The sequence below is a fragment of the Salvelinus namaycush genome, chromosome 9 (genome assembly GCF_016432855.1).
Source record: "Salvelinus namaycush isolate Seneca chromosome 9, SaNama_1.0, whole genome shotgun sequence".
Taxonomy (NCBI): Eukaryota; Metazoa; Chordata; class Actinopteri; order Salmoniformes; family Salmonidae; genus Salvelinus; species Salvelinus namaycush.
In genome coordinates this window covers 6,045,318-6,063,658 of record NC_052315.1, presented here as the reverse complement: position 1 = coordinate 6,063,658, position 18,341 = coordinate 6,045,318, and the positions used below count along the sequence as shown (strand labels likewise).

Below are 18,341 nucleotides of genomic sequence, written 5' to 3'. Positions count from 1 at the left end.
GTGGCGCAGCGGTCTAAGACCCTGCATCTCAGTACTACAGACCCTGGTTCCTTTCCAGGCTGTATCACAGCGGTCTAAGACCCTGCATCTCAGTACTACAGACCCTGGTTCCTTTCCAGGCTGTATCACAGCGGTCTAAGACCCTGCATCTCAGTACTACAGACCCTGGTTCCATTCCAGGCTGTATCACAGCGGTCTAAGACCCTGCATCTCAGTACTACAGACCCTGGTTCCATTCCAGACTGTATCACAGCGGTCTAAGACCCTGCATCTCAGTACTACAGACCCTGGTTCCATTCCAGGCTGTATCACAGCGGTCTAAGACCCTGCATCTCAGTACTACAGACCCTGGTTCCATTCCAGGCTGTATCACAGCGGTCTAAGACCCTGCATCTCAGTACTACAGACCCTGGTTCCATTCCAGACTGTATCACAGCGGTCTAAGACCCTGCATCTCAGTACTACAGACCCCGGTTCCATTCCAGGCTGTATCACAGCGGTCTAAGAACCTGCATCTCAGTACTACAGACCCCGGTTCCATTCCAGGCTGTATCACAACCGGCCGCGATTGGGAGTCCCAAAGAGCGGCTCACAATTGGCCCAGCGTCGTCAGGGTTTGGCCGGTGTAGGCCATCATTGTAAATAAGAATTTGTTCTTAACTGACTTGCCTAGTTAAAAAAGGTAAAATAAATAACAATTTGGGACACAACCCTCTCTCTCAGCCTGTCACCCCGGGCAACCATCTGATAGGATGTGCAATTACACTGGTTTTAAGATGCGCTGTGCAGAAATCGCTCTGCCGTTTCCTGGTTGCTAAAATTCAAATGGTTCATCTAATTTCAGTTTGATAAAACAAGCAAGTAGAGAGTCATTGTACCATATAAACCGCTGAGAAATATCATTTACATAACCAAATAATACTGTATTTTCAACTTTTTTTTTTTTTAGCTGGTGTACAAAAACAAAGTAAACGACTCAACTAAACTTAAGAACGTGTCTTCAATGAGAATTACAGATCTATAACACATTTCTATGTGAATTTGGTCTGGTCGCCCATAAAGTTACATATTGCAGCCTTTTAATAGGGCAAGGAAATGGGACAGATATTACCAAATCAATAAATCTGGTTAAATGTGAAACCAGCTGGCGTGTGGTTACTGTGAAGCCAGTTGGCGTGTGGTTACTGTGAAGCCAGCTGGCGTGAGGTTACTGTGAAGCCAGTTGGCGTGTGGTTACTGTGAAGCCAGTTGGCGTGAGGTTACTGTGAAGCCAGTTGGCGTGTGGTTACTGTGAAGCCAGTTGGCGTGTGGTTACTGTGAAGCCAGTTGGCGTGTGGTTACTGTGAAGCCAGCTGGCGTGTGGTTACTGTGAAGCCAGCTGGCGTGTGGTTACTGTGAAGCCAGCTGGCGTGTGGTTACTGTGAAGCCAGTTGGCGTGTGGTTACTGTGAAGCCAGCTGGCGTGAGGTTACTGTGAAACCAGTTGGCGTGTGGTTACTGTGAAGCCAGTTGGCGTGTGGTTACTGTGAAGCCAGTTGGCGTGTGGTTACTGTGAAGCCAGTTGGCGTGTGGTTACTGTGAAGCCAGCTGGCGTGTGGTTACTGTGAAGCCAGTTGGCGTGTGGTTACTGTGAAGCCAGCTGGCGTGAGGTTACTGTGAAGCCAGTTGGCGTGAGGTTACTGTGAAGCCAGCTGGCGTGAGGTTACTGTGAAGCCAGCTGGCGTGTGGTTACTGTGAAGCCAGTTGGCGTGTGGTTACTGTGAAGCCAGTTGGCGTGAGGTTACTGTGAAGCCAGCTGGCGTGTGGTTACTGTGAAGCCAGCTGGCGTGTGGTTACTGTGAAGCCAGCTGGCGTGAGGTTACTGTGAAGCCAGCTGGCGTGTGGTTACTGTGAAGCCAGCTGGCGTGAGGTTACTGTGAAGCCAGCTGGCGTGTGGTTACTGTGAAGCCAGCTGGCGTGAGGTTACTGTGAAGCCAGCTGGCGTGTGGTTACTGTGAAGCCAGCTGGCGTGTGGTTACTGTGAAGCCATATGGCGTGTGGTTACTGTGAAGCCATATGGCGTGTGGTTACTGTGAAGCCAGTTGGCGTGTGGTTACTGTGAAGCCAGTTGGCGTGAGGTTACTGTGAAGCCAGTTGGCGTGTGGTTACTGTGAAGCCAGTTGGCGTGTGGTTACTGTGAAGCCAGTTGGCGTGAGGTTACTGTGAAGCCAGTTGGCGTGTGGTTACTGTGAAGCCAGTTGGCGTGTGGTTACTGTGAAGCCAGTTGGCGTGTGGTTACTGTGAAGCCAGTTGGCGTGTGGTTACTGTGAAGCCAGTTGGCGTGTGGTTACTGTGAAGCCAGTTGGCGTGTGGTTACTGTGAAGCCAGTTGGCGTGTGGTTACTGTGAAGCCAGCTGGCGTGTGGTTACTGTGAAGCCAGCTGGCGTGTGGTTACTGTGAAGCCAGTTGGCGTGTGGTTACTGTGAAACCAGTTGGCGTGAGGTTACTGTGAAACCAGTTGGCGTGTGGTTACTGTGAAGCCAGTTGGCGTGAGGTTACTGTGAAGCCAGTTGGCGTGAGGTTACTGTGAAGCCAGTTGGCGTGTGGTTACTGTGAAGCCAGTTGGCGTGTGGTTACTGTGAAGCCAGTTGGCGTGAGGTTACTGTGAAGCCAGTTGGCGTGTGGTTACTGTGAAGCCAGTTGGCGTGTGGTTACTGTGAAGCCAGTTGGCGTGTGGTTACTGTGAAGCCAGTTGGCGTGTGGTTACTGTGAAGCCAGTTGGCGTGTGGTTACTGTGAAGCCAGTTGGCGTGTGGTTACTGTGAAGCCAGTTGGCGTGTGGTTACTGTGAAGCCAGTTGGCGTGTGGTTACTGTGAAGCCAGCTGGCGTGTGGTTACTGTGAAGCCAGCTGGCGTGTGGTTACTGTGAAGCCAGCTGGCGTGAGGTTACTGTGAAGCCAGTGGGACAAAACACTGGAGAGCAGCAATTTGTTCAGGAGGGCACAACATTACAGAATATTCAGATAGAAATAGAATGTGCAGAACAGATACGATTATCTGTCTTGTAGAAGAGAATTGTGTCATTCGGCTCTATTCATTACATTTCTGTCTGCAATGTAATGAACGTTTCACTCACTGAAGAAACCCCAGAACACCTCTCCCTGAATGGAAACACTTGAACAGTACCTCAGTGTAATTGGACAGCATCAGGCCCTGAAATTAGGCCTGCCTCTCTCTGGCTGTGTTCTGACAGGCTGAGTCATGCCCGAGGCGGGTCCGAGACTCCAGAGCTGCAGGACCTGCTGGGTTTCATTAGCACAGTGCTCTGTGCATCACACCCTGTGGAGTCTGACTCACTGGGGGTATAGATGTTACCATTTTGGCCAATGTTGGCACCGATATTCCCTTGAAAATAGCATTATAACTCAAGGACTGCCAATATGGCTACCCTTTTCAAACCAAGTTTACCAGCCAAACTCACTTTCACTCTTTTCCCCCTCTCTCTCTCTCCCCCCCCCCTCTCTCTCTCCCTCCTCCCTCTCTCATTCTCTCCCTTTCTCGTTCTCTCCCTCTCTCGTTCTCTCCCTTTCTCGTTCTCTCCCTCTCTCGTTCTCTCCCCCCTCTCTCTCGTTCTCTCCCTCCCCCCTCTCTCTCGTTCTCTCCCTCCCCCCTCTCTCTCGTTCTCTCCCTCCCTCCCCCCTCTCTCTCGTTCTCTCTCTCTCCCTCTCTGGTGCTCCCTCTCTCCCTCCCCCTCCCCTCTCTCTCGTTATCTCTCTCCCTCCCCCCTCTCGTTCTCTCTCTCCCTCCTCTCTGGTGCTCCCTCCCTCCCTCCTGCTCTCTCTCCCTTCCTCTCTCCTCTCTGGTGCTCTCTCGCTCCCTCTCTCCCCCCTCTCTCGTTCTCTCTCCCTCCCCCCTCTCTCTCGTTCTCTCTCTCTCCCTCCTCTCTGGTGCTCTCTCCCCTCTCTCGTTCTCTCCCCTCTCTCTCGTTCTCTCCCCTCTCTCTCGTTCTCTCCCCTCTCTCTCGTTCTCTCTCTCTCTCGCCCCCCTCTCTCGTTCTCTCTCTCCCCCTCCCTCCCTCATCTCTCGTTTTTTCTCTCTCTCTCTCCCGCCCCCCCTCTGGTGCTCTCTCTCTCCCGCCCCCCTCTCTGGTGCTCCCTCTCCCTCCCCCATCTCTCGTTTTCTCTCTCTCTCTCTCTCTCTCTCTCTCTCTCTCTCTCTCTCTCTCTCGCCCCCCCTCTGGTGCTCTCTCTCTCGCCCCCCCTCTGGTGCTCTCTCTCTCGCCCCCCCTCTGGTGCTCTCTCTCTCTCTCTCTCTCTCTCGCCCCCCCTCTGGTGCTCTCTCTCTCCCACCCCCCCTCTGGTGCTCTCTCTCTCTCTCTCTCTCTCTCTCTCTCTCTCTCTCTCTCTCTCTCTCTCTCCCGCCCCCCCCCCTCTGGTGCTCTCTCTCTCTCCCTTCCTCCCTCCTCTCTCGTGCTCTCTCTCCCTTCCTCCCTCCTCTCTCGTGCTCTCTCCCTCCCTCCACCCTCTCTGGTGCTCTCTCTCTCCCTCCCTCCCCCCTCTCTGGTGCTCTCTCCCTCCCCCCTCTCTCTTTCAAAAAGTTAAATATTGCAGCTTTAATTAAAACAAAATTCAGGACCCATATTGACTGTTACTTTAGCCATTTACATTCTTTTATTTTATTGAATTGTTATGTCATTTCTATTATCTTAGTTTAGTACGTGTCTCACCATTTCTCTCTAGTCTAATTGATCTAATTTTAGATGTTTGATCTTCCAGTGAATATTTATTATAGAATCCAGTGAATATTTATTTCCAGTAAATGTTTCTGTTGAGGAGAGCAAAGATAAAAATGGACAATTTTCTGTTTTTGGTATTTGAACGTAAAGTTACTTAGTCGACAGAATCCATCACACGCTGTTTGGTTGTGTTGACCATGTTCCTTAAACAGCTAATAACTGATGCTCTAACTGTACTGTGATGTCACATCAACAGGGCTTTCTGATTGGTGCACGGCCCGCAAATGCCTGCGAGCCCATCGACCCACCCCCTATCCGGGACAACCTCACTGGCGCCTTCATCGTGCTCATCAAGCGCTTCGACTGTAACTTTGACATCAAGGTAAGGTGCATTGCACTCACAAAAACCTCCCTATATGATGTATTATTGGTTTCTCCGAAGTGTCCCCTAGCCACTTATACAACATAAGATATTTTAGCATCCCCCTAATGGTTAATGTTACGATTGGGGTTAGGATATTCTGATCCTAGATATGTGTTTTAATTCTACCTCAAGGCCCCTTTATGGTCTACGATGAAGTTACCACTTAGCACTGATCCAGAGTCAGTTTCCTCTTTTACCTCCTGATGGGATTGGGAAAGCTGATCCTAAGGCACAACTTCTGCCTCGAGCCCCTCTTACATGCAGCACAGTACACAGGAAATGGCTGTTGCCCAGTCAGGACTTCCTGTTCTGGCACTGTACCCATCCCTCCCTCCGCTCATCCCCTGCTTCTCTCGTGTTCCATTAACTTGGTGCCCTCAACGACCCTTTGCAGAAATACAAAGCTGTAAACAAAGGAATTGTCGTCATTTTAACATGGTATTTTTATTTTTTAATTTTTTTATTTCACCTTTATTTAACCAGGTTTGCCAGTTGAGAACAAGTTCTCAATTATAACTGCGACCTGGCCAAGATAAAGCAAAGCAGTGCGACAAAAACAACAACACAGTTACACATAAACAAACGTACAGTCAATAACACAATAGAAAAATCTATGTACAGTGTTTAAATGTAGAAGAGTAGGGAGGTAGGCAATAAATAGGTCATAGTGGCGAAATAAGTACAATTTAGTATTAATACTGGAGTGATATATATGTGCAGATGATGATGTGCAATTAGAGATACTGGGGTGCAAAAGAGCAAGAGGGTAAATAATAATATGGGGATGAGGTAGTCGGGTGTGCTATTTACAGATTGGCTGTGTACAGGTATAGTGATCGGTAAGCTGCTCAGACAGCTGATGCTTAAAGTTAGAGAGGGAGATATAAGACTCCAGCTTCAGTGATTTTTGCAATTCGTTCCAGTCATTGGCAGCAGAGAACTGGAAGGAAAGGCGGCCAAAGGAGGAATTGGCTTTGGGGATGACCAGTGAAATATACCTGCTGGAGCGCGTGCTACGGGTGGGTGCTGCTATGGTGACCAGTGAGCTGAGATAAGGCGGGGCTTTACCTAGCAAAGACTTACAGATGACCTGGAGCCAGTGGGTTTGGCGACAAATATGTAGTGAGGGCCAGCCAACGAGAGCATACAGGTTGCAGTGGTGGGTAGTATATGGGGCTTTGGTGACAAAACGGATGGCACTGTGATAGACTGGATCCAATTTGCTGATTAGAGTGTTGGTGGCTATTTTATAAATGACATCGCCAAAGTCAAGGATCGGTAGGATAGTCATTTTTACGAGGGTATGTTTGGCAGCATGAGTGAAGGATGCTTTGTTGCGAAATAGGAAGCCAATTCTAGATTTAATTTTGGATTGGAGATGCTTAATGTGAGTGTGGAAGGAGAGTTTAGTCTAACCAGACACCTAGGTAGTTGTCCACATATTCTAATTCAGAACCGTCCAGAGTAGTGATGCTAATCGGGCGGGAGTGTGTGGGCAGCAATCGGTTGAAGAGCATGCACTTAGTTTTACTAGCATTTAAAAGCAGTTGTAGGCCATGGAAGGAGTGTTGTATGGCGTTGAAGCTCGTTTGGAGGTTTGTTAACACAGTGTCCAAAGAAGGGCCAGATGTATACAGAATGGTGTCGTCTGCGTAGAGGTGGATCAGAGAATCACCAGCAGCAAGAGCGACATCAATGATGTATACAGAGAAAAGAGTCGGCCCGAGGATTGAACTCTGTGGCACTCCCATAGAGACTGCCAGAGGTCCGGACAACAGGCCCTCCGATTTGACACACTGAACTCTATCTGAGAAGTAGTTGGTGAACCAGGCGAGGCAGTCATTTGAGAAGCCAAGGCTATTGAGTCTGCCGATAAGAATGTGGTGATTGACAGAGTCAAAAGCCTTGGCCAGGTTGATGAAGACAGCTGCACAGTTACTGTCTTTTATCGATGGCGTTTATGATATCGTTTAGGACCTTGAGCGTGGCTGAGGTGCAACCATGACCAGCTCGGAAACCAGATTGCATAGTGGAGAAGGTACAGTGGGATTCGAAATGGTCGGTGATCTGTTTGTTAACATGGCTTTCGAAGATTTTAGAAAGGCAGGATGGATATAGGTCTATAACAGTTTGGGTCTAGAGTGTCTCCCCCTTTGTAGAGGGGGATGACCGCGGCAATCTTTGGGGATCTCAGACGATACAAAAGAGAGGATAGGCTAGTAATAGGGGTTGCAACAATTTTGGCGGAAAGTTTTAGAAAGAGAGGGTCCAGATTGTCTATCTAAGCTGATATGTAGGGGTCCCGATTTTGCAGCTCTTTCAGAACATCAGCTGTCTGGATTTGGGTGAAGGAGAAGCGCGGGGCTTGGGCAAATTGCTGCAGGGGGTGCTGAGATGTTGGCCGGGGTAGGGGTAGCCAGGTGGAAAGCATGGCCAGCCGTAGAAAAATGCTTATTGAAACTATCGATTATTGTGTATTTATTGGTGGTGACAGTGTTTCCTATCCTCAGTGCAGTGGGCAGCTGGGAGGAGGTGCTCTTATTCTCCATGGACTTTACAGTGTCCCAAAACCTTTTGGAATTAGTGCTACAGGATGCAAATTTCTGTTTGAAAAGCTAGCCTTAGCTTTCCTAACTGACTTTGTATATTGGTTCCTGACTTCCCTGAAAAGTTGCATATAGCGGGGGCTATTCGATGCTAATGCAGAACGCCACAGGATGTTTTTGTGCTGGTCAAGGGCAGTTAAGTCTGTGGTGAACCAAGGGCTATATCTGTTTTAGGGAGCGTTTGACAGTGATGAGGGTTGGTTGTTTGACCGCAGACCCATTACGCACGCAGGCAATGAGGCAGTGATCGCTGAGATCTGGTTGAAGACAGCAGAGGTGTATTTAGAGGGAAAGTTGGTCAGGATGATATTTAAGAGGGTGCCCACGGTTACGGATTTAGGGTTGTACCTGGTAGGTTTCTTGATAATTTGTGTGAGATTGAGGGCATCTAGCTTAGATTGTAGGACGGCCGGGGTGTTAAGCATGTCCCAGTTTAGGTCACCTAACAGCACGAGCTCTGAAGATGGATGGGGGTGATCAAGTCATATATGGTGTCCAGGGCAGAGCTGGGGGCTGAGGGGGGTCTATAACAAACGGCAATGGTGAGAGTCTTGTTTCTAAAAAGGTGGATTTTTAAAAGTAGAAGCTTGCATTTTTGGGGCACAGACCTGGATAGTATGACAGAACTCTGCAGACTATCTCTGCAGTAGATTGCAACTCCGCCCCCTTTGTCAGTTCTATCTTGTCGGAAAATGTTATAGTTAGGGATGGAAATTTCAGGATTTTTGGTGGCCTTCCTAAGCCAGGATTCAGACACGGCTAGGACATCTGGGTTGGCGGAGTGTGCTAAAGCAGTGAATAAAACAAACTTAGGGAGGAGGCTTCTAATGTTAACCTGTTATGGCTGCAAGGGGTAGTATTGAGTAGCCTGATAAAATGTGTCCATTTCAAACGGCGTCGTACTCAATTCTTGCTCGTACAATATGCATATTATTATTACTATTGGATAGAAAACACTCTCTAGTTTCTAAAACCGTTTGAATTATTTCTCTGAGTGAAACAGAACTCATTTGGCAGCACTTTCCCTGACCAGGAAGTGGAATGTCAGAAATATATGCTCTGTTCAACTTCCTGCCTATACATGGTCATGACACGTAGGAGCCTACGTACACTTCATACGCCTTCCTCTGGGTGTCAAGAGGATGTGAGAGAAGAAATTTTGTGTTTATCTTGGTCTGAGGTGGAATAAAAGCTATTTCTTTGACGTGACCGTCCACTTCCGGTACTCTGAAGCGCGCGACTTGGACATGGATATGCGTTCTGTTTTGCTCCCGTTATGGACGACTAACATCTCCGTCTTAGATTTTATTTGATACATGTCACCATATCATCGTAACGTATGTTTTTTCAATATAGTTTCATCAGATTATTGAAATTTTTTCGGGAGTTTTGCCGTGTTCCGTTCTCTTCCGTTTGTTTACATGGAGAGATCCGTGCAACCCGGCTAGCACACTTGCTAAATGGAGAGGGAAAGTTGCCATTCTGAATCCAAACAACAACTCATCTGGACAAAGGACACCTTGTTCAACATTCTGATGAAAGATCAGCAAAAGTAAGACCCAATTTATGATGTTATTTCATATATCTGTCGTGCATGTGAACTGGTCGTGGGCGCCCAAGTGTTTCTGGCTATTGTGGCTACGCTAATATAGCGCTACATTTTGTTTTCGCTGTAAAACACTTAATAAATCGGAAATATTGTCTGGCATCACAAGATGCCTGTCTTTCATTTACTGTACACTATGTATTTTTCAGAAATGTTTTATGATGAGTAATTAGGTATTTGACGTTGGTGTCTGTAAATATTATGGCTGCTTTCGGTGCAATTTCTGACTGTAGCTGCAATGTAAACTATGATTTATACCTGAAATATGCACATTTTTCGAAAAAAACATATGCTATACAATAAATATGTTATCAGACTGTCATCTGATGAAGTTGTTTCTTGGTTAGTGGCTATTTATTTCTTTATTTGGCCGAATTTGTGATAGCTACTGATGGAGTAAAAAACTGATGGAGTAAGAAAAGTGGTGTCTTTTGCTAACGTGGTTAGCTAATAGATTTACATATTTTGTCTTCCCTGTAAAACATTTAAAAAATCGGACATGTTGGCTTGATTCACAAGATGTGTACCTTTCATATGCTGTATTGGACTTGTTAATGTGTGAAAGTTAAATATTTAAAAAAAGTATCTTTTGAATTTCGCGCCCTGCACTTTGAGCTGGCTGTTGTCATAATTGTACCGACGTCGGGCTTGCAGCCCAAACAGGTTAACATGCATGAAACCAAGGCTTTTACGGTTACAGAAGTCAACAAATGAGAGCGTCTGGGGAATGGGAGTGATGCTGGGGACTGCAAGGCCTGGATTAACCTCCACATCACCAGAGGAACAGAGGAGGAGTAGGATAAGGGTACGGCTAAAGGCTATAAGAACTGGTTGTCTAGTGCATTCGGAACAGAGAGTAAAAGGAGCAGACATCTGGGCGCGGAAGAATAGATTCAAGGCATAATGTACAGACAAAGGTATGGTAGGATGTGAATACAGTGGAGGTAAACCTAGGGAGTGAGTGATGATGAGAGAGGTTTTGTCTCTAGAGGCACCATTTAAGCCAGGTTAGGTCACCGCATGTGTGGGGGGTGGAACAAAAGGGCTAGCTAAGGCATATTGAGCAGGGCTGGAGGCTCTACAGTGAAATAAGACAATAATCACTAACCAAAACAGCAGTAGACAAGGCATATTGACATTTAGGGAGAGGCATGTGTAGCTGAGTGATCATAGGGTCCAGTGAGTAGCTAGGCGAGCTGGAGACACGGCGATTCAGACAGCTAGCAGGCCGGAGCTAGCAGATGGAAAAGACACCTTTTACTTTACGCCAACGTCTCAACGCAATCGAGCTCCAACCAAAGAGAGACAGAGGCTTGGTTTTTTAAGGACAGTCGAAAGCATCGTTTCTTATACCGAGTTAAAACCCTTTTTTAATAAATGGAAAATCCACAAGACTTTAGTGTAGCAGCATAGTAGGCCTAATTTTCTTCTCCGCAACAAAGGAGCCGTTTTTAATGTTTGCGCGGCACGGCACTCCGAACCGTCTCACTTCGAGTCTGCGGAAAAAAGTTTGTGTGTTTGTGTGGGGCGCGCAGAATGTATAGAAGTTGTGTTTTCCTAATAAGTCCCAGGAACTGTGGAGAACACCACTCCATCCGCCCCATTACTCACCAGAGAGAGAGACCGAGAGAGACCGGGAGAGTTGAGGAGTGGGGGAGGCGATATGAGAGAGAGTGTTTGTGAAGAAAAGCAGGTGAGAGAGAGGAGGGTGGGGGAGGCGATATGTGAGGAGAGGTCAAGGAGTGAAAAGGTCGGGAGAGAGAGACCTGGAGAGAGGAGGAGTGGGGGAGGCGATATGTGAGGAGAGAGAGAGAGACGGAATGAAAAGCTCTGATTTTGATCATTTGAGCCGTAGCATCATAGATTGTCTGCCTCTCAGATGACAACGTATGATACATGCTTCAAATGAACAATACTGAGGATGAAGGTGAAAACACACAGTCGTGCACAAGGAAGCACAGTTCCTCACAAGAGGAAAGAAGAGGGAGAGAACACAGTTTTATTGTGTCTGTGAAATCAGAGCAGGAGTAAAGAGAGGATGAGAGGAGACAGAATCACACAGAGATGGTAGGAAGTGAGAGGAGACAGAATCACACAGAGATGGTAGGAAGTGAGAGGAGACAGAATGATAAACAGATGAAGGGAAGAGAAAGAAGAGAACGAGAGAGAGAGTAGAACTTTGGAGCTGGCTGTGGTCCCTGGTCTCTCTCCTGCTCCATGCCTTATAAGGCCTTTCTACATCTCACACACACAGACACAAACAGAGTGAGGTGTTCCCTGGGTCTGAAACCGGATGACCCCCTCTACCCTCTCCAGTTGTGTGTCAACCAGAGACCGACACAATAGGCCTGGCCTCAGATCTGCCTTTATCAGTAAGCACCACCAACAAACGGACCCAGGAAACTGATCCAAGAACAGTCAATAACACACTCGGACCAGTTAAAAGGACAGTTCAGTCCAAATTCAAGTACTTTACTCTCCCAGTCTTCCCCCAGACCACGAAACAGTCAGTCGGATGTTGAAGCTCCCCTCCCCCGTCCACCCCACCAAGCTACACAGCTCCCCTCCCGCCTCCGTCCCACCAAGCTACACAGCTCTCCTTCCCCCTCCGCCCCACCAAGCAACACAGCTCTCCTTCCCCCTCCGCCCCACCAAGCAACACAGCTCCCCTTCCCCCGTCCGCCCTACCAAGCTACACAGCTCCCCTCCCCCCTCCGCCCCACCAAGCAACACAGCTCCCCTCCCCCCTACGTCCCACCAAGCTACACAGCTCTCCTTCCCCCTCCGCCCCACCAAGCTACACAGCTCCCCTCCCCCCTCCGCCCCACCAAGCTACACAGCTCCCCCTCCGCCCCACCAAGCTACACAGCTCCCCCACCGCCCCACCAAGCTACACAGCTCCCCCTCCGCCCCACCAAGCTACACAGCTCCCCTCCCCCCTCCGCCCCACCAAGCTACACAGCTCCCCTCCCCCCTCCGCCCCACCAAGCTACACAGCTCCCCTCCCCCCTCCGCCCCACCAAGCTACACAGCTCCCCTCCCCCCTCCGCCCCACCAAGCTACACAGCTCCCCTCCCCCTCCGCCCCACCAAGCTACACAGCTCCCCTCCCCCCTCCGCCCCACCAAGCTACACAGCTCCCCTCCCCCCTCCGCCCCACCAAGCTACACAGCTCCCCTCCCCCCTCCGCCCCACCAAGCTACACAGCTCCCCTCCCCCCTCCGCCCCACCAAGCTACACAGCTCTCATCCCCCCGCTGCCCCACCAGGCGACACAGCTCTCATCCCCAGTCCACCACACCAAGCTACACAGCTCTCATCCCCAGTCCACCACACCAAGCTACACAGCTCCCAGACTTTTTACTGTACCAGAAGTGTAAATGTCAGTGAAACAAAGGCGGAATCCAGGAATCCATTTTGGCCCCCTTACGGGGAGCATTGTGCTAGACAGTACCATGTGACCGTTTGAAAGAGAGATGGATTGTTTCAGCCATAAAAGGAGATAATACACACCGTTGTTGAGTGTCGTGTCTGAGGGAGACATGCCACTCTGTGGTAGTGGATGGAGAGAGGTGTCTGAGGGAGACATGCCACTCTGTGGTAGTGGATGGAGAGAGGTGTCTGAGGGAGACATGCCACTCTGTGGTAGTGGATGGAGAGAGGTGTCTGAGGGAGACATGCCACTCTGTGGTAGTGGATGGAGAGAGGTGTCTGAGGGAGACATGCCACTCTGTGGTAGTGGAGGGAGAGAGGTGTCTGAGGGAGACATGCCACTCTGTGGTAGTGGATGGAGAGAGGTGTCTGAGGGAGACATGCCACTCTGTGGTAGTGGATGGAGAGAGGTGTCTGAGGGAGACATGCCACTCTGTGGTAGTGGATGGAGAGAGGTGTCTGAGGGAGACATGCCACTCTGTGGTAGTGGATGGAGAGAGGTGTCTGAGGGAGACATGCCACTCTGGTAGTGGATGGAGAGAGGTGTCTGAGGGAGACATGCCACTCTGTGGTAGTGGATGGAGAGAGGTGTCTGAGGGAGACATGCCACTCTGTGGTAGTGGATGGAGAGAGGTGTCTGAGGGAGACATGCCACTCTGTGGTAGTGGATGGAGAGAGGTGTCTGAGGGAGACATGCCACTCTGTGGTAGTGGATGGAGAGAGGTGTCTGAGGGAGACATGCCACTCTGTGGTAGTGGATGGAGAGAGGTGTCTGAGGGAGACATGCCACTCTGTGGTAGTGGAGGGAGAGAGGTGTCTGAGGGAGACATGCCACTCTGTGGTAGTGGATGGAGAGAGGTGTCTGAGGGAGACATGCCACTCTGTGGTAGTGGATGGAGAGAGGTGTCTGAGGGAGACATGCCACTCTGTGGTAGTGGATGGAGAGAGGTGTCTGAGGGAGACATGCCACTCTGTGGTAGTGGATGGAGAGAGGTGTCTGAGGGAGACATGCCACTCTGTGGTAGTGGATGGAAAGAGGTGTCTGAGGGAGACATGCCACTCTGTGGTAGTGGATGGAGAGAGGTGTCTGAGGGAGACATGCCACTCTGTGGTAGTGGATGGAGAGAGGTGTCTGAGGGAGACATGCCACTCTGTGGTAGTGGATGGAGAGAGGTGTCTGAGGGAGACATGCCACTCTGTGGTAGTGGATGGAGAGAGGTGTCTGAGGGAGACATGCCACTCTGTGGTAGTGGATGGAGAGAGGTGTCTGAGGGAGACATGCCACTCTGTGGTAGTGGATGGAGAGAGGTGTCTGAGGGAGACATGCCACTCTGTGGTAGTGGATGGAGAGAGGTGTCTGAGGGAGACATGCCACTCTGTGGTAGTGGATGGAGAGAGGTGTCTGAGGGAGACATGCCACTCTGTGGTAGTGGATGGAGAGAGGTGTCTGAGGGAGACATGCCACTCTGTGGTAGTGGATGGAGAGAGGTGTCTGAGGGAGACATGCCACTCTGTGGTAGTGGATGGAGAGAGGTGTCTGAGGGAGACATGCCACTCTGTGGTAGTGGATGGAGAGAGGTGTCTGAGGGAGACATGCCACTCTGTGGTAGTGGATGGAGAGAGGTGTCTGGGCAGAGGGAGACATGCCACTCTGTGGTAGTGGATGGAGAGAGGAGATCAAGTGAGGGGCTTTGGGCGTTTTAATGGTTGGAATAGTGTGTGTGTGTGTGTGTGTGTGTGTGTGTGTGTGTGTGTGTGTGTGTGGGGAGGTTTTTGGAAACCCACTGGGCCATTGCACCCATCCACATCAGTGGCCTGCTATTTTCAATCGCGGCTATATAATTAATGTTAGTTCACTATGTAGATTATTTAGCACCCGCGTTCCGCACACACAGCCTAGTTGGAGAGGAATCAGCTGTCGAGCAGCTCTCAACTGGTTGTTGCACGGACCAGCTCACAGAAGAACGACATCGGTAGGTTGTCAGATCTACCAGTAAATGTTAACTAAGGCAACAGTGAGTATGCGACCCAGTTATTGAAAATGTTTAGTTGAAAGTCTTGGTTGAAAATACTGTCTTTAATACTGTCTTGAAGTCTTGAATGAAAATACCCCCCCCCCAAAAAAAACCTTCCCAATTTAAATGATGACTGCAAATTAGGCCTACCAGACAGAATGATATGATGATGAGTTGTATCAATCGGAAGCGGATTTATGTTTCAAACTCTGCCTTCACATGTGGGCTACACTGTAGACCTACGTTGACAGTACAGAAACACTGCAGTCAAAAACAACAGTTTCTTGCTAGGTGCACAATTGTATTTAAAGGGCAACCCCAACGTGTGATTTTTAGAGTAGAAACTAATGGGGGAAAACCCAGAAAAACTCAACCGAAAAACAGAATTTAAGCAAAAGATAATACTGATTTTATAGGGCCCTACAACTGTAGCCTGCTGATTGGTCAAAATCACCTAACAATAACACCCTTTTTGAGATTGCATAAAGTTTCATTTTTCCCCCAATAAATATAAATAATTAAAAAATGTAAAAAACGTAATTATTTGTGTATGAAGGGTAGGTTATTATAGGCTAGTTTGGTCAATCTGATTTAATTAAAGATAAAATCACCTGATATTGAAATGATACACACATCATCCACTACCCTGTGAGATATTGGCCCAGGCCAATAGGGTTGGGCCAAATGCCACTGACAAATTGACCTGAATGTCAAGCCTTGTTTTAGAACAGCAGCCTCCTGGGGTAGAGCTCACAGCTAAAGGAGAAGTGGGGGTGAAGAGGGAGGGGTGTGTGTGCAAGGTTAGCACTTCCTGCATGCTGGGCCTCTGAAATGAGGGGAGATGAAGGGGGGGGGGGGGGGCTGGTTGGTGACCCATTTGACCCCAGCTGTGGGGGAAGGAAACCCGACACTACACTACACCGCCCCACTTTCTCTCCCCCCCCTTCCGTGTCTGCCTTTCTCTCCCCTCCTTACCAAGCTTCGCCTGGGACAGAAATCGGAAAGCCGGTGAATCGACCCTTTTCCTGCCCCTCTCACCACGAAACGCACTCTTAATATAGAGGCACAAAATGGCCGTGTTGTGTGACGCACATGCTCTGTGTAAAGGCGTCAAAATGCTTCGGTTCGGCTGGCGCCTATCTGAACTCGGCTAGCCGAACCAAATGAGTGTGCTCGCATACTCCCTTACAAGACCATTGCTTGAAAAAACGAGAAAAAAGCGGCAATAGTACTGTTTGTCCATTTTGAAAGTGGAGTGGTCCCTCTTTGAATTAATCCCTACTGTTGACCAATCACAGACGAAGGGGGCGTAGACTTCGGCTTAAAACTGACTTGCCTCCAGAAAAAAAATGCCGAACAACAAACAAAAAAAACTTGCCAATGAACAAAAACGTATTTTTACATTGCCAAAGCAAATGGAATAGACAAACTTATATTTAGTTTTTTTGCCATAAACATATAAAAGTGACAAGTTCTGTTTTATAATACCTGACTGACAGTACAGTTTAGTAGTCATTGACCTTAGCTTTCAGCACCTGGTGTTCCCAGGTCACCTCCCATCCAAACCAGCCCGACCCTGCTTAGGTTCAGTCACTGATTTTATGACTATTACTGCTTTCACTTAGGATTTATGGTATTTTGTCTGTAAAACAAATTGGGTAATGTTTATTTGACACCCTTTACAAACAGGCCCATTTTTACCACATTCTTGTGATGTGGGTGGGCATTATTGTAATAAGTCCATTGAAAGGAAAGGGGATACCTAGTCAGTTGTACAACTGAACGCATTCAACTGAAAAGTGTCTTCTGCATTTAACCCAACCCCTCGGAATCAGAGAGGTGCGGGGGGCTGCCTTAATCGACATCCACGTCTTCGGCGACCGGGAAACAGTGGGTTAACTGCCTTGCTCAATGGCAGAACAGTAGATGTTTACCTTGTCAATATACACCATCAAAAATAGTCCAGAATTGATTCGTTTAGGCAGGTCCTAAGAAACATAAGACTAATGATTTATTTATTTTTTAAACAATGGAATGTTTGTTACATCCAAATAAATTAAATCAATAGTTCATTTATTTTGTTAATTAAACAGACAAGACACACCTACTCCGATCACAGTCAACACACATATTTTGTAGTAAGAATATAATTAAATATAACAGAATAAAATACAAATATTTTTCTCACACAACTTGCATCATGGCATACATGTGGAACCGCTGTCATATAGTAAAAAGCTGTATTTTGAAACCGAAGCAGAGACAAGCCCATGCTTTTTTGATCCACGTTTCATCTCTTTCCTACCCTCACTCCCCTTTTTATTAGGGGAGCAGGCGTAAGGGGCTTATATTGTGAAGGTTTCTTCATCATGATACTTATTAGAAAATAACAGCAATCTATATTTATAGTCTCGTGTTCTTATTTCACAACATCCGCAGGATTTTGGAGTTGCCTTTACACGATCGAGCAAAATAATAGACCTATTATTGCATGCTAAATGTTTCTGATTAGTGATAGATGAGCAAACAAATATATCAGTGACACCCCCTCCACTTATTACCCAAATGTACCGACGGAGATTCAGTGAAACCAACTTCACTTATTACCAAAATGTACCGACAGAGATTCAGTGAAACCAACTTCACTTATTACCAAAATGTACCGACGGAGATTCAGTGAAACCAACTTCACTTATTACCAAAATGTACCGACGGAGATTCAGTGAAACCAACTTCACTTATTACCAAGTGAAACCAACTTCACTTATTACCCAAATGTACCGATGGAGATTCAGTGAAACCAACTTCACTTATTACCAAGTGAAACCAACTTCACTTATTACCCAAATGTACCGATGGAGATTCAGTGAAACCAACTTCACTTATTACCAAGTGAAACCAACTTCACTTATTACCAAAATGTACCGATGGAGATTCAGTGAAACCAACTTCACTTATTACCAAAATGTACCGACGGAGATTCAGTGAAACCAACTTCACTTATTACCAAAATGTACCGACGGAGATTCAGTGAAACCAACTTCACTTATTACCAAAATGTACCGACAGAGATTCAGTGAAACCAACTTCACTTATTACCAAAATGTACCGACGGAGATTCAGTGAAAAGAAATCCCATGGATTTATCAAGTCACAGGCGTTTGGTTGGGAGTAGTAAGCAGAGGCTATTAAGAAACTACGAGTGAAAATAATCCACTTGTTAAACTACATTTTAAAATTGTATTTATTGAACCTATATTTAACATTTGGGGCACCCCCCCTTCTTCTCAATTTCCACCTAAAGACATACCCTAATCTAACTGCCTGTAGCTCAGGCACAGAAGCAAGGATATGCATATTCTTGGTATCATTTGAAAGGAAACACTCTGAATTTTGTGGAAATGTGAATTGAATGTAGGAGAATATAACACAATAGATCTGGTAGAAGAAAATACAAGGAAATAAATATACGTTTTCTGTTTTTATTGTTGCTGCATCATCTTTCAAATGACCAAGAACAGCCAAACATACAGATAGGATGCTGTGGA

The 18,341-nt window shown here is 47.6% G+C and overlaps 1 protein-coding gene across 1 annotated transcript in view; it reads left to right on the top strand.

Moving 5' to 3' along the window:
* The window catches only part of LOC120053616 (E3 ubiquitin-protein ligase RNF13-like), an 89,281-nt gene that overhangs the window by 16,323 nt on the left and 54,617 nt on the right, over positions 1–18,341 (top strand). The window contains exon 4 of the mRNA XM_039000758.1: positions 4,969–5,094. Within this exon, the coding sequence (XP_038856686.1) occupies positions 4,969–5,094 (126 nt within the window). The remainder of the gene's footprint in view (positions 1–4,968; positions 5,095–18,341) is intronic.